Here is a 21,653-nt window from a genome sequence, read left to right on the forward strand (position 1 = left end):
GGATTTTTTTTTTTTTTTACTGTCTAAACATGCATAGGATTGCGCCCTAAGGGCACAATCCTATACTTGTTAAGACAGAAAAAAAAAGTCCTGCATCTCCCAGCATGCCTCAGCATTCCATGCACTACAGTCCATGTAGGGCTTTTTTTTTGTCTAAAGATGCATAGGCTTGTGCCCTAAACCACATAAAAACAACAACTCAATAACCAGTTGTTTAAAAACAAGTCAACAAGGGTTTTGTTTTTAAACTACTTTAAACACCTGGGGGGAATAAAAAGTTTTTTTGCCTTGCACTGAAAAGAAAACAACGTTGGTGACAAGTGTGTCTCCCTAGGGAGGGCATTCCATAGATAATATCAGCTCAAAGTAATACCCACAGACACTGAAAATAATTATTGCATTGCAGTCATGGGAAGTGCTCAGAGCGCTTCCCTAAATTAAGGTTTACAACAACTTTGTGAGGTAAGTTGGTATTAGTATCCCTCATATTGCAGATGAGAATGCTGAGAGATTCTTGCCTCTGCCATGAACGTACTGGGTGGATTTAGGCAAGCCCCTCTCTCTTTCTCTGCGTCAGCCCTCCGGACCCCTCTAGTAGCACAATATGGGGATAATAATCCTGACCTGCCTTACAGGGTTGCTGTACAGACGGTTTAAAAAATGCCTGTGAATAGCTTTGAATGCACAGAAAAGCCATATAAATGTGAAGTAAGATGGTCCCCCAACTACAGTATGGAACGTCTTCGCAGCCACCTGTTAGAGATGCTGTAGTGCTGCACTGGACAGAGGTTGGACTTGACAGCCTATCCAACTCCATGATTCTAATAATAGTGGCCTACCTTACAGGGATGGCAGAAGGTTGCATTTCTATGTGTGTAGGGGAGTAACTCTCATTTAACTCAGTGGCACTTACTTCTGAGTAAACATGCGTACAACTGGGCTGTACAAGACAGGCATGAGTCAGGAAATACCCAGTTTGAATCTCATCTCTGCCATGAACTCATTGGGCAGCTTTTGGCATGCCACTCACTCTCAGCCTCAGCGTTGCTCCTCCCATCTGAGGATAATATTACTGACCTGCCTTGCGAGATTGTTGTAAGGATTACTGCAAGAGAATGTATGTGAAGTAATACCTTTAATAGTATGGAGTGACAGCCGGAAGCAAGCCCAGATGTATTTTAGGGTAGTAGCTGAGAGCTGGAGGCTGCTTAAAGCCTGGCACTTTTGTCTTTAGAAACTGAGCACCATAAATGCTTAGTAAGCATTGTGTCAGGGACCAGGCATTGGGGCAGGTTGGGTGAAGGATGACAGCTTCTGGGATATGTCTGGATGAGGAATTGAAGCTGCATCTGGAAACTGGTGGCTGTGTGCGTAAGAACTTAAGAACTGCCCTGATGGGTCAGACCAAGTGTGGTATAATGGTTTGAATACCGGATTAAGACAGTGGTGATCCAAATTCCCACTCAGCCTCAAAACTCACTAGGCCATCCTTTCCCAGCCTGATGTGCTCCAGATGTGTTGGGAGTTCAACTCCCACCATTCTCAACCAGCATGGCCAGAGTTGCAATACAACACATCTTTAGGGCACCAGGTTGGGGGACGATGGTTTGTCTAGTCCAGCATTCTGCCAGGTGCTTCTAGAGAGCCTACAAGCAAGAGACCAAGACAGCATCCCTCGCGTGTTACTTGTCCTTCACCAGCAGCTGGTATTCTGATGTATACTGTGTCTGGGTGCGAAGGATCCGCTTAAATATCATTGCTAATAGCCACTGATGGCCCCCTATCCTCCATAAATTTGGCTAATCCTTCTGAAAGAAATTTAAGGGCCAAACTAGATCATCTGACATCACAGACCCATGGTTGGATCTCCCAAGGCTTTTTCAAAGCTTCAGAGCAGCCACAGAGACTCAATTTGAATTCAGGCTGCAGCTCTGAAGGAGTTTCACTCCCCCCCCCACATTTCCCTATGCTCAGTTTTTCGATTGAAATTGCCTCCATCCAGCTGCTATTTGCCCCCACTGATGCACATAGGTGCATTGATAAAACACCACAAGAAAGCAGTCCCAGTGTGATTGCATGTAAAATTGCATCAGGATTCTGCCTGCATGGTATTTTACTGATGTGCACGTGCTCCTGCGTGCTATTAAAACACACTTTCTTTCACACACACACACACACGCACGCATCTTTATGCAACTGTACATATGATCACATTAAGGCTGCTTTTCAGTAACGTTTTGTCAATGCCCATGTGTGCATTGGTTGTTGTCGTGTCGTGTCCAGACCAAACTCCGCTCCGCCAAAATGTAGCCACCGCCACACCGCCGAGCTGCGGTTCGATCTGGTGGTAGAAGGATTAACGTTACCAGGGTACGCCCGATTGTACAACAATCTTCGAGGAGGCTCCTTCTGTGTACCCTTGTGAATTGGTAATGTAGAGGGGAGAAGAGATATCCATGAGTGGCAGGAACTGAACGATATGGTAAACTGCATGTGCAGTGCTTTGTACAATATTTGAATTTAAAAAAAAATGAAATGATGGGAGAATTCCCAATTGCATTATTTTTACTTTGGAAATCACTCCAAATACACGGAGAAATCTGGATGAGAAAAATTGTAATTCATGATCAGGATGGCTCCTGAAGAATTTCTCTGGTTTAAATTATGCTGCCTTCCTCTGTTGCGTAACTGGAGCAAAACACAGTAATTTGTGTTCCATTTTGATTGGAATGGAACAATGGAATTAATGTTGGCGGAAGGTGTTTTGTTCTGTTGCGACATTTATAGCAACATGTAACTAACCAGTCTTTAATTATTTGAAAATTAAACTCATTATGTTGTCCTTGATAGAATTTTGTGGAGTCAAATGGCACAATCATAAAAGGAACGTTACTCCTGGGACAAATAACACCACACTCTTTTGCTTCTCGCATGTGAGAAATGAAAACAAAGCAAATTACAACAACAGTTCCAAAGAGCAGAACCCACATATAGAGATGGCCAAAAACTCAGAAATAAGGTATAACAGTATAGTCCGTCTTGCTTCTCACATTACTGGGACGAGATTATTTCCTGGGTTCTGTTTCTTTACCCTCCGGGTTCTATGGGTTTGTGCTTTCTGGCTTTCCCTGCCTCGTGAATTCTGGTTTAAATAGAGTTTCTAAAATTAATTCTGGAACTGGAGCATGCAGTTTATTACCTTCAGTTTATTTGCATAATCTCCCACTCCTGACAGTGATACACACTAGTGCACTGATAAAACTCTGCAAGAAAGCAATATGGATGTCATCATATGTATGATTGCATCAGGAATCTTTTTCTGCAGTGCTTTACTGATGTGCCCCTGTACACAAGTCAGACACAAAAATTGTCTTCATAAAACCATGTCTACACATCACATTTTGGGGTGGGGGTGTGCAGTTTTATCAACACACAGGTGTGCCTCAGTAAAACCACACACAAAGGAATTGTGATGCATTCTTGCATGCGATCACACCGAGACTGATCTCTGCATGTTTTGTCACTGCATACATGCATGCCAGTAGCACTGAGGGAGGGAAAGGCATTAATGAACTGAAAGCAGCTGTGGCAAACTGCTTATGCAGTGCTCTGAACACAGTCTGGAAATAAAACACCAAAAAAAATGGGGAAAAGGAAAATTCCAAATTGCATAGGTTCCACTTGGGTAACAAGACCTGGTCACTTGGAACTCCAAAATCTGAGAAGAGATTTGGAGAAGAATTTTGGAAGACTACTTAAGGCAGGAATTCTCAAACTTTCTGCCCCCAGGGCCTGCTTGAGAGAGCTGTAAATGTGAGGCCCACCAGTCACAAAATGGTGACAGATGGAGATGGAGTTTGGCATAATCAGCTGGCAATTGCTGATACCATTGTATATGGATACCTACCCCTCTTTGTAATTTGCTAAATTCTTTGCTGCAACTATTTTCTCGTGGCAGGGAGTTCCATAATTCAGCTTTCCTAAAGTTAAATACAGACATTGACTCTGGAACTGCCCCATTTTCCTGATCCAGAGGTCCTAGGTCTGGGTTTCCCTGGTGCCCACGCACTCCAGTGCCCACAGACATCTCTCTTGATTCCCACCAGCCTCCCTGCCTCTCCTATTTCAATTTTATTTCTTAAGATTATTTTAAATGATTTTTTGTAATTGGGAGATAGCCATGCTGCAAAGGAAAGTGCTGCCCTTTATTTGGGTTCAAAGAGAGGGTTTGTATTTTGGAGCTCAGACCCCCTCCCCCCAACCTCTGCCTTGTATTTAAGTTCTTGGGCTAGTTACTTTTCTGGTAGTCTCATCAGTTTGCCTTCTGGGAAATGAGTGTTTCATGACTGGCCATGCCCACCGTGGCAGCACTTTTATGAATGAACAAGCTCCTCCATGGCAACCATTTTGGAAGCCTGCCCCAGACACTCCCTCAAAATTCCAAATGTGCCCACCAGCCCAAAAAGGTTAAGGACCCCTGTTCTACCTAGAGAAAGCTGTTTATTTTATATTGTTTTTCTCCTCTCCTACATACCTCTCAAATTCTTCTTACCCATCTCCTGTCATTTCTTTTCCCCATCCTCTTTCACACTTAACTTGTACCCTAGCCCACCTGCCAGTTTTTCTTCCCTCCCTCCTGCTGCTGCTGCTGCTGCTTTTACATTCTCTTCCTCCTGTGACACCTTCCCTCTCTTATCCCCTTCCTCTTTATTTCCAGTTTTTAAACATTACTATCATTATTAACAATATTAGCCTTGCTGTCTAACCAACTCCCGCTGCAACGCCTGCCTATGCAGTGCTCATGGCGCGGCCGTGGCAGAGGCTGGCTCAGACACACTTTGTGAAACACCGACTTAAAGGCAGCTCATTTAGTTTAACCCCCTACCAAACCAATCTGCCATATACAGGTCACATAGGCAGACCGCAGCGTCTCTTAATTCAGACCTAACACACCCACAATGATTCATGTCTCATTCTGAAGGTGCTCGATGACTCATTTTCAAGCCTCCAGGAGACAGTAAAACTCAGGAGGATTGTCAGGTCTTGGCAGACCGCCACACACAGGGCCAACTCAAGTGGGCAGAGGCAAACCCCGCAGCTGCCTTGGGCGTCACATTCTGGGGGTGGGAGACAAGCTCCTGGAGGCGGTGACCGTGTGGTGGTGTCCACAGCAGCAGTCCTCTGGCTGCTCCTTGCCAGCGCCACAGCCAAAGCCACATGCCCTTCTGTTGCTGCCACCTGGAGAGCCACACACCTGGCTACTCTGGACCTCTGGAGTGGTGGGCCACTGCCTAGCTCTGAGTAGTCCTCAGAGCTAGGAATCATCAGCCTGTCCAGCACGCTGTAGAGTGCTGCAACAAATGCTGCAGCAGGAGAGCGGCTGACGCAGCTCTCCGGAGCAGCGCCCGCCCGCCCGATGCCTAACTCTGAAACCCCCCCAAATCCGGGAAGCCCTGCCAGCTGCTTCCCTGCTGTGGCAAATGACTCGGAAGGAAAAGCAGCTGGAGTGGCTCTCCAGGGAGCTCACCTGGCCCTAAGGCCATGCTGTGCCTGTGATTGATCCTTATAGCAAAGCTTTCAGGGTGAGGTGGCCCTAGAAACTGCCTGCGCTGCCTCAGCACAGGCAGTCTGCAGGGCCGCCTCGCTCAGAATGCACTGCTCACTCTGAGGGAGGACCCCTCATCCCTGCTTGGGGCGGAGGGGGGGAGGAAGGAGGCAGCAGCCAAAATACCACCTTGCCTAGGGCACCAAAGTAGCTCAAGAACGTCCTGGCCGTAAGTGACTGATGGGCTGAGTTCAACTTGGGGGGTCAGGAGTTGCACAGGCCTGCCTTAATGGAAGATGAAGAGTGCGATCCTATGCGTGTTTAGACAGAAAGAAAAAGTCCTACAATTTCCAGCAGGCAGACTAGGGCATGCTGGGAGTTGTAGGATTTTTTCTTTCTGTCTAAACATGCATAGGATTGCCTCCTAAATTGCTCTGAAGAGCTTGAGCAATCCACACTAGGACACCTCCCCACAAGAGTCTCAGGAGGGGTGTGTGTGTGTGGGACCAAAATGGAACTGAAAGCGAGAAGAGTGTCCATCTTCTGCCATTCCTTAGCCACAAAACCTGTAGCTGGGATGTGGCATTCTACCTGCCATGTGTTTTCCGTCCCTGTGCTATGTGTACATTTGCCTGGCTGTTGCAAATAAGAACGGATCACGCAGGACAGCAATGCTGGACACAGCGGTTTGGGTTGGGGGGCGGGGGTCCTTTCACAAAAGGAACCTCTTTGAAAAAGACACCAGAAAAATGGTCTCAGCTCCACCAGCATCCTATTCTTACAGTATTACGCATCCTGACCTTAAAAATCTAGCCCTGGAAATGCTCCTCTTCTCCACTCTTTTCCACACCTTCTAGGAAACAGCAGTGGAGTTTGCCTGCCGAAGGTTCCAGGTTCAACCCAGAACCTGGGTTCAGAACCACCCAGGCAGGGTGGTAAAGCATCCTATCCTGCCTGAAACCCTGGAGAGCCACTGCTGCCGGTCTGTGTAGTCCGTGCCAAGCTAGATAGCCAGTGGCCTGACTCAGTATAAGGCACCCTATCTTCCTCTGCACATGTCACCTCGTCCTGGAGGGGAGGTTTTACAAACCTGCAAAAAGATTTCCCATTTATATCTAGCCAAAAGCAGGTTGCTATGCGGCAAAAGGATGCAATTTATGTAACTGTTAGCTGCATGACTTTCAAGGTTGCGCCCAGATTGTGTGGGACTCTAAAGATAACAGATTTGGAAGAAATAACTTGGAAATAAATGAATGAAATCTCTTATTCGGGGTAAGGCATATGGTCACGGAAGGCACTGGAGATGCTTCTTCACATCTTGCCCTCTTCAAAACGTCTTCAGATCTTCTGGTCCAAAGGAGAGGGGTAGCAGTTCCTCTAAAGTCTTCTGTATGTATGTCCCATCTGCCTTGGTTAAATAGATGTCCCAGTGCTTGCCAAACTAGAAAAGAGTAAAAAAAAAAAAAACCACCCATGAGATAATTGCCTTCGAATTATACAGAAAACCTCAAATACAAGAAAAAGGAGGATGAGACCTTGCACATGTCCTGCTTTTCCTTAGTTCAAACCTGAAAAACAGACATATCTTTCTAAACAAACGCAAACAACAGGACATCATCCCTAAGAAACTGATGGTGACAAACGTAACCGTCATATCCAGTAATGTTGCATTTCATTTTCCTCTTAACCTCACTGCTTAAAATCTTCCCTCTCGCCACACACACGCACACACACACACCCTGCCAGGTTGGGATAACACTTCATGCATCTGATGAAGTGGACTGCAGTCCACAAAAGCTTATGCCACGATAAATGAGTCTTTAAAAGTGCCACAAGGGTATTTGCACAAGATTATTTCTTTGCCCATCGCCACCTGTCCTACTTTACAGAGGGCAGCCGTGTATTTGAAGGGTCATCAGTCCTTTATTTGAAGGGCTGCCCAGTCCAAATCCAGTTTAAGGATAATGAACCCTAAGCAGTGAGAACAGAGGCAACTTCAAGACCCATCAACAGTTTGCATCTAGACAGCAAGCACGCAAGTCTTACCCCCCTATGGTGAGATGTGATGTAATTCTATTTCAATTACAGTAATTATTTCTACATTTGCATCTATCTATATAAAATAGCACATGCACATTTTATACAAAATTGTCTTCTTTTTGTCCTGTTTGGTGATGCATTTCCTCCTTTTCGGCAATGCGCAAGTTCTCAACTTACCACTAGCTGGAGCGTGGCACCTTCCTAAACTCTGATCGGCAGTATATCGCAAAGGCTGGAGAGAAATTCCAAGCTATCAAGGAACACCCTGCAGCAGAGGGCATGTTAGCTTAGTTGCCCAGTAACTATAGCCAAACCACAACACACCTGGGCCTAAGGCTGCAATTCTATGCACACTTTCCAGGACGTAAGCCCCATTAATCATCGTAGGACTTACTTCTGAGCAAACACGCATAGGATTGTGCTGTGAAAGCTGTGCAATGGTCACAGCTTAAATTCTAACAACTTTGTAAAAATCAGAAAAATTTAAGAAGCCCAACGTGTCTTCTAAATCAGAATTTCTGAGAATTTTAAAAATATCTATTACTAGGATTATGTGAAATATTTAACAATATGCAAATTATACTTCACGGTTATGTATTTTGATTGACTTATGTTTACGTCCCGTTCCCCCCCGTCCCACCCCCATCAGTGTGATTTCTGTTTATGGTACTTTCATGTGTTCCATTTTCTGGTGACGCCTGTGCGCATGTTTTTTGCTTTGAAATGGCAAAATGAGAGAGAGAGAGAGAGAGAGAGAATGAATGTATATTTCTAGACACACACACACACACACCACTGATTGCCATTAAAACTCACCTTTCTGCAGGTATAAAGAGTGCACCATCAGAACTTTAGGAGGGACGGGGCAGGGAAAATTTACCTTTTAAATATATTACTTGTGAAACTTAACTGCACAGGACAACTGCCTGTGGTTAAACTGTAATCATTTGGACAATACTGAAAGCTGGCAGTGATGAAAGTTGAACAACCTTTGTGCTTCAGTTAAGAATGTAAGAAGCAGTGGAGGCTGGTGGTTCTGATGTCAGTGGGGCCGTGAATCCGTGCCGGATTTCAGTCAAAATCAGAACTCTAAAGGAGCTATCCAAGGTGTAACTCCTTGAGAGCTGTTATTGGTTCTGACTGAAACCCGTAGTGGATTCATCGCCCGCTGACATCAGAGGCACCAGCCTCCACTAGTACGAAGAGACCTGCTAAATTAGAGCAAACGTCCGTCAAGTCCAGCATCCTGTTTCCCACAGTGGCCAACCAATCGCCCCCAGGAAGCCCCCAAAGCAGGGCACGGGGGCAATAGACTCTCTCCCTGTGTTGCCCCTACCCCCAGCAAGTAGTATACCCAGTACCATTCTGCCTTGGGACATAAAGGCTCCAGTTAGATGTCACGGCTAATAGCCGTTGCCAGGCCTATCTTTCACTCCTTTTAAAAGTCCTCTGAGCTCATGGCCGCCCTCTTGTGGCAGTGAGTTCCGTAGGTTAATTATGTGCTGTGCGAAGGAGTGTGTTTTCCTTTGCCTGGGCTGAACCTACTGCCCATCAAGTTTGCTTCTGGAGAGACGGCTCTCAGTGCCACCAATCAGAAAGCAGCCCTTTCATCTCTGAGTGACCAGGAGTATTATGACAGAGGACGGGGGCGGGAGGAAATCCTCCCTCTCGTTCTAGCCCAGCCTTCTCTGACCTGGTGTGCCCACGCCTCCGGATGTGTTGGACTACAACTCCGATGATCCCCCACCAGTGTGCAAGTTGCAATCCAACACATCTGGAGGGCGGGGGGCACCAGGTTGGGGAAGGCTGTTCTAGTCTCTCCACGCCATGCATACTTTTAGAAATCTCTGTCGTGGCCTCCTTGTCTTTGAAGACGTCCCAAGCCAGTTACACAGGAAGCTCCTTAGTTAATTAATTAATTAATTAGTTTAATTAAACTAATTAAACAACTAATTAAACTAAACTAATTAAACTAGTTAACAAATTACATTTGTATCCTGCCTTTTTTCCTCCTCAAGGAACCCAAGGCGGCATACATAATCCTACCACAACAACAACCCTGTGAGGTGGGTTGGGCTGAGAGTCTGTGACTGGCCCAAAGTCACCTGGTGAGCTTCCACGGCCGAGTGGGGACTAAAATCCGGATCTCCCAGCTCCCAGTCCAAGACTCAAGCCACTACACCACGCTGGCTCTCACTGGCTTACAGCAGGACAGGTTAGGTATCCATCATCTCGCCCAGTTTTATCTACTCTGACTGGCAGCAGCACTTGGGCAGAGGTATTCCCCATCACCTGCTCCCAGCTCCCTGGCTGTGAACCTGGAATCTTTTGCACGCAAAGCAGGTACTCTGCCACTGAACTGTGGCCTCTTCCTCCCCGTCCTGTAGTTTATTGTTTGGTGCTTTGTTGGCTTAAAGCATTTTTATCCCGCTACTCAGCCAAAAAGGCCCCCAGAATGGCTTACATACAATCAGTAGGAGCCAGGTGGTCTCTGACAGCAGACTCACAAACGAAAATGACACAAAAGGAAAAAGGGCAGAGGAACAAAGCAACAGTTCTTTCAGGAGGGCCGGTGGAACAGCCCTGTTTCCCAACTCACGTCCCTCTGCTGCTGGTGACAGTTGAGGGAACAGCCCAAGGATGAGTAATGCCCATGGATGAGACAAAACAGCTTGTTATTCCCATTTACTCTGTGGTTAAATAAACGCTTTAACCTCTTTGCCCCCAAATATGGGCTCTGCGGAGCTAGGCTTAAAATCTTCAACCTTTACTGAAAACTAGAGTGGCCGGGTAGCCAGCCAGATGGGCACCTAATAAATCTAATAAATAATAATAAATAAACAACCTATTAGTAATCAATTAATGCAGGTGTCATTAGCAGGTCTGTTAACCAACGTCTTTACCTTAAAACAGGGGTAGGGAACCTCTCCAGAGGTTGCTGGATTCCAACTCCCATCTGCCCCAGCCAGCCAAAGTAACAGTCAGGGATGATGGGAGTTGTAGCACCTGGAGGGCGCCAGGTTGGGGAATGCTGCTGTACGACTTCACCTGAATGCAAAAGTTTGCGTTTCTGGCCTAAGGAAAAGAAGCCGAGGGAGGGACTGGGGACGGAAAGCAGTCCTTGTTCCTTTGTGAGGAAATCACGGAAGATGTTTACCTCTCTGAGCACTTGTCGGCAAGCCCCACAGGGTACGGCGTAGGATTCTTGGCTTTTGCTGTTGGAACAGAACAACAAGGCAGGGTTCAGGGGTCTCACGTGTAAATGCAGGAGGCTGGCTAGAAAAGATGCTAATGCAACCAAAGATGAGAACAACGCAAAAAAGCCGCAGCAGGACGTACTTCCCGAATTACAGAACCACAGAGTGGGAGGGGGCTTCTTTGGCCATCTTATGAACCTCCTGCTCGATGGAGGAAAACCAGAGCGAGCCCATGTCCAACAGACAACTGTCCAGCCTTTGCTTGAAGACCTACAGTGAGCCTCCAACGCCACTGGGGCGGTGAATCTGCTCCGGGTTCCAGTCTGAACTCTAAAGGAGCTATCCAAGGTGCAGAAAGAATCCACTACATATTTCAGTCCGAACTCTAAAGGAGCTATCCAAGGTAAAGAAAGAATCCACTACATATTTCAGTCTGAACTCTAAAGTGTCACACCTTGGATAGCTCCTGAAAGTTCTGACTGGTTCTGATTGAAACCCGGGGCAGATTCACCACCCCACAGACAGAGCCACCAGCCTCCACTGGTTTCATTGTCAAATTGCTCTTACTGTTGGGTTTCTCCTGATGTTCAGCTGAAATCTACGCTCTGGTATCTTAAGCCCATTAGCTCTAGCCCTGCTATTCAAAACACAAGAAAAAGGATGGCTTTCCCTTCATGAACTGAAGTTCTTGGCTTGATATTATGGGCTGGATCCAGATTGACGCTGGATCAACGGCGCTGTCAGAAGTGGACTTCCCCGCCCCCTCCTCCTGTGACGGCCCCTCCAGCCCCGTGAAAATGGAACACAGACAGCCAGGAGACCTTGCTGAATGGGACGATCGGTGGTGTGAGAGCGGAGAGATCCCCCCCGCAAATTGGGTGGAGGCAGCTTCTGCAAGCAGGCAGGGCCTGGATGCAACCCTGTATCACCAGATCTCCTACTCTGAGTTTTAAAGGGGCCATACAGGTGTCACTCACTGTACGTCAAATGAAATGGCTTATACACCGAGGAAATAGGCATATACCCACCAACTAATGGCTATGGCTCGAAATTTCGTATGCCCTTCTGATACTGCCTTCTGGATAGCTGTGCGCTCAGCGCACACACCCAGCGGGTAGCACGCATTTTCAACGTTGCAACCTGAAGAGAGTACAGAAAGAGCGGGTTAAGATCTCGCCTGGCAAAACCTTAGCACTTGTATGGCAGCAAAGCCTCCGACACAGATTGGCTGAGCCGTTGTGGTGTCATGGAATGTCTCATCGCCTAGGGAACTACAGAGTTCGCTGTCCAGGTTTTGTGAGGGAATGGACAACTGTTAGTTTGGCTGAGATTAAAACTTCACACAGGGTAGGGTGAGGACTGGGGAGAGGTCCTAGGACAAATGGGAACTAAGCAGCCAGTTCCAGATGTTTCTTATACTTGATTGGTTTTCTAAGGGCACAATCCTATGCAGATAGGCGGCCGCCTCCGAGCTCAGAGGCGACTGCCTAGCCAATGCAGGGCAGGAGGAACACGGAGGGGATCATTCCCTCCTCAATTCTCCTGCCCTGCATTTTCGGCTAGACAGCCCATTTTCAGCTGTCTAGCCATGGGAGGGCGGAGTGGAGGAGGAGGCTGTCAGACGACACATTGGATGTGTCGTATCAGCATTTCCGCCCTCCCTGCCCTGGAACGCCCCATTCTGGCCGCTCCGCACTCCTCTTGTGAGCACAGGGCTGTTCCCCGCTGCCTGCGAGGCAGCACGGGGTCTGGGGGAGGTCGGTTCCCGGAAAACCAGATATCCTATGGCTGTCTAACCACTGACTAGCGGTCATAGGATTGCTCCCTAAATTGTGGTTGTTGCTATTTCAGCAGATCTGTCTATGAATGATATCAGTTTATTATTTGTTTATTTCATCTCTATACTGCCCAATAGCCAAAGCTCTCTGGGCAGTTCACAGTTCAGCTATAGATACGTCGTCTAAAGAAGAGCATTTCTTCTTTGGAGGAGATACGTCCTCCAAAGAAGAGCATTTCTGGCTTAAAACACATCAAAGTCTCTCTCTCTCTCTCTCTCCCCCTCTCCCTCTCTGCCTCAGCACCGCCATCTGTAATATGGGAATAATAACAGATGGGCGGCTAATAAATCTAATAAAATAAATAAACAAACTGTCCTACCTTGCAGGGTTGCTGTAGGGTTACTGCAATAAGATGGGTGACATTTGTTGAACAGTCCTATTTTAAAACCCCCAGCAAAACAGAATAAAAGTGACCTGAACCCTGATCAGGAGGTGGGACTAGTTGACCTCCAAGGTCCCTTCCAACTCTCTAATGCTATGATTCCATAATTTTACTAAATCAAGAGAAGGTGGGAGCTCTCTTTTCCTGGAAGTGTTCAAGAAGAGGCTATTAACTTTCAAAGTCCTATATGGCTTGGGGCCAGGTTACCTGAAGGGCCATTTCCTCCAATATCTACCTGCCTGGACCCTAAGATCATCCTCAGATGCCCTCCTCTGGGTGCCCCCACCAAATGAAGTGAGGCAGGTAGCTACTAAGGGGAGGCCTTTTCAGTGGTGGCACTCCAATTGTCAAATGCCCACCCCAGAGCGGCTTGCCTGGCGCCTACACTGTTGTCTTTTCTGCACCAGGTGAAGACCTTTTTATTCTCCCAGGCATTTTAGTCCTTCAGTTTTAATCGTTTTGAATCTCTTATTGTATTTTTAGATCTTTACACTGCTGCTGGTTTTTTGTTTTACTTTCGTTTTATGCTGCAGTTTTAAACTTTTAAAATTTCATATTGTGTTTTGACATGTTGTACTTGATGGTTTTAACTGTTGTGAGCTGCACGGAGAACTTTGGCTGGCGGGCAGTATAGAAATGCAGTCAGTCAGTCAGTCAATCCATCAATCTTCGCCAAGACAGCTAAATGTCCAGGTTCTGGGGCAGTTTGCCTCCAAATATTGGGTTCTTGGTGACCAACAACGCTGAGGATCGTTGCCTTCACATCCTGCTTATGGGTTTCTCAGAGGCATCTGGCTGGCCACTGATGGAAACAGAATACTGGGGTAGATGTGCACTTCCGCTGAGCCAGCGGGTCTCTTTTAATGTTCTTAACAGGGTTTGTCGGACAAACCAGCCAGCAGGGAAGGATTAAGGACTCCTTCCCCTACAAACACACTCTTCCCCATTTTAGTGTTACAAAGCAAACATGGGGTTGGGGCCTGCACTGCTTCTGAGGAGGCCCACTGGGCAAGGCGCTCTCCAGTGCCCCAGCACCACCATAGTGCCCCAGCACCACCATAGTGCCCCACTCCCCAAGAGCTTACCAGCCCACAGTCTGAAGAGAAGCGGGGGATAAAGTGGCTGCAGCCGCTGTAATAATTTCCGCAGGGTGCCCCAGGCCCTATGTCAGAACCCAGAGGCTTTCTGGGGAAATAAAGATGGCGGCTGGAGCTGCCTTGCCCAACGCTTCGACTCAGAGCGCCAGTCCGGTCTCAAAAGGACATTTTTGAAAACATTAAAAGGAGGCCAGCATCAGTAGCACTGGGCCATGGGGTGCTGAGGCCAGCCCTCGCTTGGCACCACCATTTGCTGAGGGAACGTGTCGTCCTTCCCTGAGTACCTGCCCCTCGCCCCCACGCCCCTGAGGTTGGGGAGCCAGATCCCCAGGTCAGAGGACCGAGGTCCCAGGCAAACACAAACCACTGCAGCTCAGTTTTGGCAATTAATCACCGAACGCAGCCGGGAGCGGTGGACAGTGGCGGAGGAGGAAGAAGGGGCATGTCCCTCACTTACCCGAGTAGATCTTTCCGTCGGAGGTCAGGAGGGCAGCCCCCACTGGGTAGTTGCTGTAGGGGCAGTACGCAAATGCCTTGGCTTCCCTACATGTGGCCAAAAGGATCTCCATCTGGTCAGGCCCAGGCCCAGGGAGAACGCCGTGTTGCTCTTGAGCCATGGTCACGTCGCGGCACGTCCGACAGTCTCAGCCAAAGCTGCACATCCCCGGGGAGAGGAACATACATGTATGCGGACACTCCCTCTGCGCCTCCCCTTCCTTCAGTTCGCACACACGGCAGCGCACCTAAGAGGAGGGTGCCTCGGTGGCGTGCGCAGGACCTCCCCCTTTAAGAAATGCCATAGGCCATGCGCCGGCATGCACCTGTTTATGACTGCGAAAGGGCCCAACCAGACTCTCTCTGGCAAAGCGAGATGGCTTTCCCTACACAAAGAGATTCAATCTTTGATCCTGGGCTGGCTGAGCTGTCTGTGACCTGCCCTCCCTCTGCCACTGCTGCCTCGGGGAATAAATTCACCAATTTTTCACCGTTGCCAAGGCCAACGGGCGGCTTGTGCCACTGTCCTCGGTTGCTCTGCCGCTTCCCTCGCGGGCCTCTTTGTCCTTCTCTGCTCTGGCTCGGCAATGATTTAAGTTCGTGTCACTGCAAGAGAGTAGAATCATGGTGAAATGTGGCAGTTGCTGGACCATCAGAGCTGGAACTCTGATTTGAGCATTAATTTGTTCTGCTTTAGCTCTCCCACAATGAAGCGACTTGGTCTGTGGCCATCCCGACAATTCAGTCGCCGCCTGGATTCAGTGACACGGCCTAACGGCGCGTCACCAACGGCTCTCCTGTTTGGCTTCTTGTGCTCAAGAAGAGTTTGCAGATCCATTGAGTCTGGGAACTTGTGTACAGACCTATTATTATGAGGGTCACGTGGGGAGCTGTAGGAAACCATGGCAGCAAACAAGATGGGCGTGGAAGTCTGAGCTGAAGCGAGAGTGGAAAAAACCCAACGGGGAAGAGGGAGGGAAGGAAGGAAAGATTTCAAGTGGAACAGCTGACCACACAACCGGAAACCGGATGGAATCAGGAAAGAAGTGGAGGCAAGCTAGATTCAAGGATCACAGTTCAAGAGGATCTAGAAAGGCTGGAACACTGGTCTGAAACTAACAAGATCGGCATGAAGTCGTGCATTTTGGTGTCAAAAACAAATTGAAGGCAAGTATAGGATGGGAGAGACCTGGCTTGGCAGAAGCACATGTGAAAAGGACGGAGCGGCCTGAGTGGATCACAAGCTGAATATGAGCCAACAGTGTGATGCGGCTGCCAAAAAAGTGAATGTTGTCTTCAGCTATATAAATGGAAGCATCACGTCCAGGTCATGGGATGTAATAGCTCCGCTCTGCTCTCTGTCGGTCAGGCTGCATTTGGAGTAACAGATCCAGTTCTGGGCTCCACATTTTAAGGAGGACGTTAACAAACTAGAGCGCATCCAAAGACAAGCAACGAGGGTGATCAGGGGTCTGGAAACCAAGCCCTAGGCGGAACAGTTGAAAGAGCTGCATAGGTTTGTTTAGATTCATCGGAGACGTGAGAGCTCTCTTCAAATATCTGGAAGGCTGCCGTGTAGATGATGGAGCGGGCTTGTTCTCTGTTGCTCCAGAGGGCAGGACTTCAACCAATGGGTGGACATGGCAGGGAAGCAGATTTTGGCTAAGCATTAGAAGAAACTTCCTAACTGTGTGGGTTGTTTGATAGTGGAACAGACTGCCTTGGGAGGTAGTGGGTTCCAGTGGAGGCTGGTGGCTCCCATGCCAGTGGGGTGGTAAATCCGCTCTGGGTTTCAGACAGAACTCCAAAAGAGCTGTCCAAGATGCAAAGTGAAGCACCTTGGATAGCTCCTTTAGAGTTCTGGCTGAAACCCGGAGCAGATTCACCACCCCATTGACAGAAGCGCCACCAGCCTCTACTGGCAGGTTCTCCTTTATTGCAAATATTGAAGCAGAAGCTGGCCAGCCAGCTGTCAGGAATGTGGTACCTCCATTGCAGAACCTGCATTGAGGGGGATGGACTAGGTTATCTTCAAGGCCCCTTCCAACTGCATGGTTCTATGATTTCCATGTGAAGATTGTGCCTTTGTGGGCAGAGCCTATGCACGTACACAGCAAACTCTGCTCCTAACCTCTGCACATAGATTGTACATCATGCACAAAGCCCATACCATTTATATCGGGGGTAGGGCTGGCCCTAGGGTAAATAGCACCTTGAACGAGGAGTGCCTTTGGAACGGGACACCATTGTCAGCTTTGCAAGGCCACCCCGAGGGCTCGTGGGGCCTGTGGCATGTGTGGTGTTGGGGGCTGCCTCCTACAAGGACCCCTGCATATGTGCACAAAGCTGGGGGCTGCATGCGAGAACTATTGCATGCACGACTGCAGGTGAGAATTTTCACCTGTAGCTTCTTGCCCTGGGATCAAGCAGATGGAGCACATCAGTCGATTTTCTCCCTGGTGGGCCTGGAATTCTTTCTGTGGCCAGAACCCCTCCTTAAAGCCTTCCCTGTTCCTTCTCTCTTTACAACAAACTCTGTAACGGGGGCTACTTGGGCTGCTGGGCCAGTCGTAAGCCTGTCTGACCAATCTTATGTCCATCGCTGCTCACAGACAGAGAAAGATTAGACCTTCCCGTGAGGGGTTTAGACTCCCTTACAGTTGCGCTGCAGGCCTAGCTAAGAAGCAGGCACCTCCCTCCCTTCCAGGCTCCCAAGAATGCATTTGACAGCTAGCTTAAACCCCAAATTAGCATCTCCTCTGTTCCGACACACAAATGTAAAAGGCTTACTTTGCTGTGGCCGTGGAGAGGTCCCCCGATGCCACAATTACATGCTGAGATTCAGCGTCATCGTATGCTCCAATATACCATTTTCTCATTTTACGAAAACTTTAAACAAAATACCAAGGATTCTGGTGAGCAACGTGGCAAGGTCTGGTCAGGGGCCAATGGCGCGTGCGGGAACTGAGGCAGGGGGGGCCTTGCTTTGTGGGGGCAAATTGCCCCCGTTCCCCCCACCCCCTTTCTGGGCAGCCCTGCAGCTTTGCAGTGATACCAAGCTACATGGCTTGCGCAAGAGTGCCAAGCATACCGGTGTGAGGGGCCCTGCTGTTCCCAGACCTTTCCCCAGTGATTCTTAGGGAAAGGGCTTAGAGCGAGCGACCTCGTATTTGCTGCTCCACTTTCACTGCATGCCTTGCTCCACTGGACTGGACTGGACTGGCAGCCAGTGCAGCTGGAAAAGTCCTGGCGTAATGTGATCTCGTTGGCCAGTCACTAGTCTTAATGGGAGACTATCACCAGTCACCACCCGAGCTCACTGCGGACAGTACATTAAAACAAACAGCCACTGAGCTCAGCATGGCACTCCGGGTGACCGCCCAGCTCACCCACCCCCAAAGCCAGCCCTGATCAGGGGTGAGAAACCTCTGGGTCCCAATCCAACCCTCCAGGATTAGGGTCCCACCCCCTTCACACCATCACTAATTGTTTAGTGGTTTCTGGGCTTTTGTGTCCCCCCCCCCCTCATTCTAAAAGGATGAAATGTCTCTCCCTGCCTCTGGAGCTCCATCATGCTCCCCCTTTATTCGCTTTCAGTGAAGACATTTTTATTTCAGGCAGCTTTCAGAGTGTGCTGTAGGTTTTAAATTTACATCTGTTGTCTTTTAAGCTTTTCTTTCTGCCTGTTTTATTGCTCTGATGAGTCCAGGGTCAGATTGTTAGCTGAACTTAGTTCCCATTGAAATCAACATCCAATCCAGTAGTCATGAGTAACTTTTCACCCCACACTAAACCTCCCTCCAGTGGGCTGAGGAATCATTTATGAGTACATTTTTCTGCTCTGCTGTGAACCCATCTGACATTATCATCATCTGGCCCACATTTAACCAGCTTACGAACCAAAATATCAGGGCAGACTCTGTCAAATGCTTCACTGCCATCAAGATAAATTACATCTGAACATTCCCACATTCTATTACGGTAATAACCAGAGAGTGAATAAGATTAGTCTGCTGGATTTATTCTTGGCAAATCTGTGCTGCCTCCTACTAATCACTGCATTGTTATCAAGGTGAGTACCGACAGACTCCTTTATAATTTGGGGTTGGATCCAGATTTTTGCAGGATCAACCCACGCTGTCGGAGGTGAGCTACCCTGCCCCCTCCTTCCCATAGCAGCACCTCCAACCCCCTGAGAACACTATGCAAGGAGTTGGGAGACCCTGCTGAATGGGTTGAGAGGTAGAGGTGTGTGTGTGTGTGTGTGTGTGTGTGTGTGTGTGTGAGAGAGAGAGAGAGAGAGAGAATATCCCACAAAATTGAGAGGGATCGTCTACCAGCAGAGCGCCTCCTCACAAAAGGTTGCTTCCTCACGTGGAAGACAGACCTTGGATCCAACCCCCTAGTATCCTCCTCAGTATCAGTCAAACTGACCAGGCTGTAGTTTCCTGGGTTCATCTTCCCCCATCTTTCTGAAGATGGGGGGACAACATTTGCCCACTTCCAGCCCTGTGGCACCTCACCTGTTCTCCAGGATTTCTCAAAGATGATAGAGGTTCTGAGAGTACATCCACAGGTTCCTTTAGTTCGTCTGGCCCTAAAGACTTGAACTCATTTAACATAGCCAGGTATGCCCTGACCAAGGCCTTATCAACTTCAGTCCTGCTCCCTCCCTAGTCATGCTTCTCAAGCCAGGTCACACCCATTTCCCTTTTTGAGTAAAGATGGAGACAAAACAGAGGTGAGCAATTTCTCCCTCTGCTTGTCAGCTGCAAATTTCACCATCCTTACTCAGCATCCTTACTCAGCCCTCAATTTCCTTCCTCTTACTCAGAAAAAAACCATTTTTGTTGCTCTTAGCATCTCTCACCAGCCCTGGCTTGTTCTGAGCATCATCTTTCCCGAAACTGCTGCTATAACTCTGGAGTACGCGTTTGTACTGGTCCTCGGTGACCTGCAGTGGTGGCTGGCACCCACTGGAGCGAGCGGGGCAGAGGACTGAAATACTGTTAGGGGGCACAACTATTACTGTAGGCAGAGCTAACTAAGACATGATTTGACAGCGCTCTGGGTATGAAGAAATCGGGCTCTGAAGAAACTCTTTGGCAACATTGCATCCTCTGGTTGGGAAATGGGGGCACTCCACCCTGCAGCAATTTGTCCATGATTTAAAAAGGCTGTGGGGCTTGCGACATTTCAGGCCCGGGCGTCGTCCCACCAAGGCTCAGTTATACCTTTGCTGGAGGAGGAGGGGGCTTCACTCCATTCCCCGATTACAATTCCTGCCGGTTCACGCTCCTATTTGCCCTGTGCGGGAAAAGGTACACTTCTCTTACAGGTACCTAACCATCCCTCCCCCAGCCCACAGAGCGACTCGCAAGTTGAGGACGATGATTTTAATCAGCAAAATGGTGCAGGGAAACGGGTTAGCCGTGCCTTCAAGCACTGCAGTCCCAATCCACTTGGCATTTCTGCTCATGGCTGCTTTTACCAGATGCCGTGTGAGGAAGAGCAGCAGTGGGGCAGGGGGAGGTAATCTGGCCCTCTTGAACTTTACCTACCGTGGCAAGAGTGACAATAAGCTGGCAAAGTCCAGGCTGAGACCCCACCCTGAAGTCCAACAACTTCCAGCTGCATTTCAGCCATTTCGAGGAAAGTCTGCTCAGCCGGCTAGTACTCGGAGGCCCGCCAAGTCCCGCTTTTGAACGGCAAGCAGCTCATTTCCATCCCTGATGGGTGTTATAAGAACCACATAACATTAAGAATTGTTGCTTGTCTTCCTTTTCCCTCCCCAGCCACTCTTCCTTTTGTGTCATGCCCTTTTTGGTTGTAGGCCTGTGGGCAGGGGCTGTCTTGTATTTATGGATCCATAAGCTGCTCTGAGAGCCTTTCCCACTGAGGAGTGGGGCAAAAATGCTTCAAATAAACACAAAGAAGTGGAGGCTGGTGCCTCCGATTTCAGTGGGGCAGTGCATCTACTCCAGGTTTCAGTCAGAATGCTAAAAGTTTTAGCTTTTAGCGTTCTGACTGAAACCCAGAACAGAGTCACCATCCCCCTGACACTGGAGCCACCAACCTCCACTGAATTTCAGTCCCTCCCCACAGCTGACTTTACAAAGGGATGGAGGATCCTAATTACACATTTCCTGCATCACATCTAGCTGTGGCCTAATTTTAAAGAGTAACTCAATTCCAAAGAAGGGCAACGCCAAAGAGTGTTCAAACTACCGCACCATTGCGCTCATTTCACATGCCAGCAAGGTGATGCTCAAAATCCTACAAGCCAGGCTTCAGCAGTATGCGAACCGAGAACTACCAGAAGTACAAGCTGGGTTTCGAAGAGGAGAGGAACTAGAGATCAAATCGCCAGCATTCGCTGGATCATGGAGAAAGCAAGAGAATTCCAGAAAAACGTCTATTTCTGCTTCATTGACTACGCTAAAGCCTTTGATTGTGTGGATCACAACAAACTGTGGCAAATTCTTAAAGTGATGGGAGTACCAGACCACCTTACCTGTCTCCTGAGAAACCTGTACGAGGGTCAAGAAGCAACAGTAAGAACCAGACATGGAACAACTGAGTGGTTCAAAATTGGGAAAGGAGTATGACAAGGCTGCATATTGTCGCCCTGCTTATTTAACTTATATGCAGAGTACATCATGAGAAATGCCGGGTTGGATGAATCAGGGGTCGGAATTAAGATTGCTGGGAGAATTATCAATAACCTCCGATATGCAGATGATACCATCCTAATGGCAGAAAGCGAAGAGGATCTAAAGAGCCTCTTGTTGAGGGTGAAAGAGGAGAGTGCAAAAGCTGGTTTGAAACTCAACATTAAAAAAACTAAGATCATGGCATCTGGCCCCATCACTTCCTGGCATATAGAAGGGGAAGAAATGGAAGCAGTGACAGATTTTACTTTCTTGGGCTCCAAGATCACCGCAGACGGTGACTGTAGCCATGAAATTAAAAGACGCTTGCTCCTTGGGAGGAAAGCTATGGCCAACCTAGACAGCATAGTAAGAAGCAGAGACATCACCTTGCCGACAAAGGTCCGTC

General features: G+C 48.3%; 1 protein-coding gene across 4 annotated transcripts; it reads right to left on the reverse strand.

Annotated features, from left to right (window-relative positions):
• Positions 1-3,191: 3,191 nt before the first annotated feature.
• CDA (cytidine deaminase) lies at positions 3,192-19,216 on the reverse strand. Of its 4 annotated transcripts, none has more exons than XM_084821733.1 (7): positions 19,118-19,216; positions 17,385-17,483; positions 15,086-15,200; positions 14,557-14,753; positions 11,811-11,922; positions 10,743-10,800; positions 3,192-6,986 (listed from the first exon to the last, which is right to left on the reverse strand). In XM_084821733.1, exons 4-7 carry the CDS (start codon positions 14,714-14,716, stop codon positions 6,873-6,875), a joined length of 444 nt encoding a protein of 147 aa, XP_084677859.1. In that variant the 5' UTR covers positions 14,717-14,753; positions 15,086-15,200; positions 17,385-17,483; positions 19,118-19,216; the 3' UTR covers positions 3,192-6,872. The 4 variants fall into 4 exon arrangements, with proteins under 4 accessions (XP_084677859.1, XP_084677856.1, XP_084677858.1 ...); XM_084821730.1 differs by having other exon boundaries at positions 15,075-15,200; XM_084821732.1 differs by lacking the exon at positions 17,385-17,483.
• Between the last annotated feature and the right edge of the window lie 2,437 nt (positions 19,217-21,653).

The sequence above is a fragment of the Heloderma suspectum genome, chromosome 15 (assembly GCF_057233095.1).
Source record: "Heloderma suspectum isolate Gila_16-S chromosome 15, 16-S_ref, whole genome shotgun sequence".
NCBI classification, from domain to species: Eukaryota; Metazoa; Chordata; class Lepidosauria; order Squamata; family Helodermatidae; genus Heloderma; species Heloderma suspectum.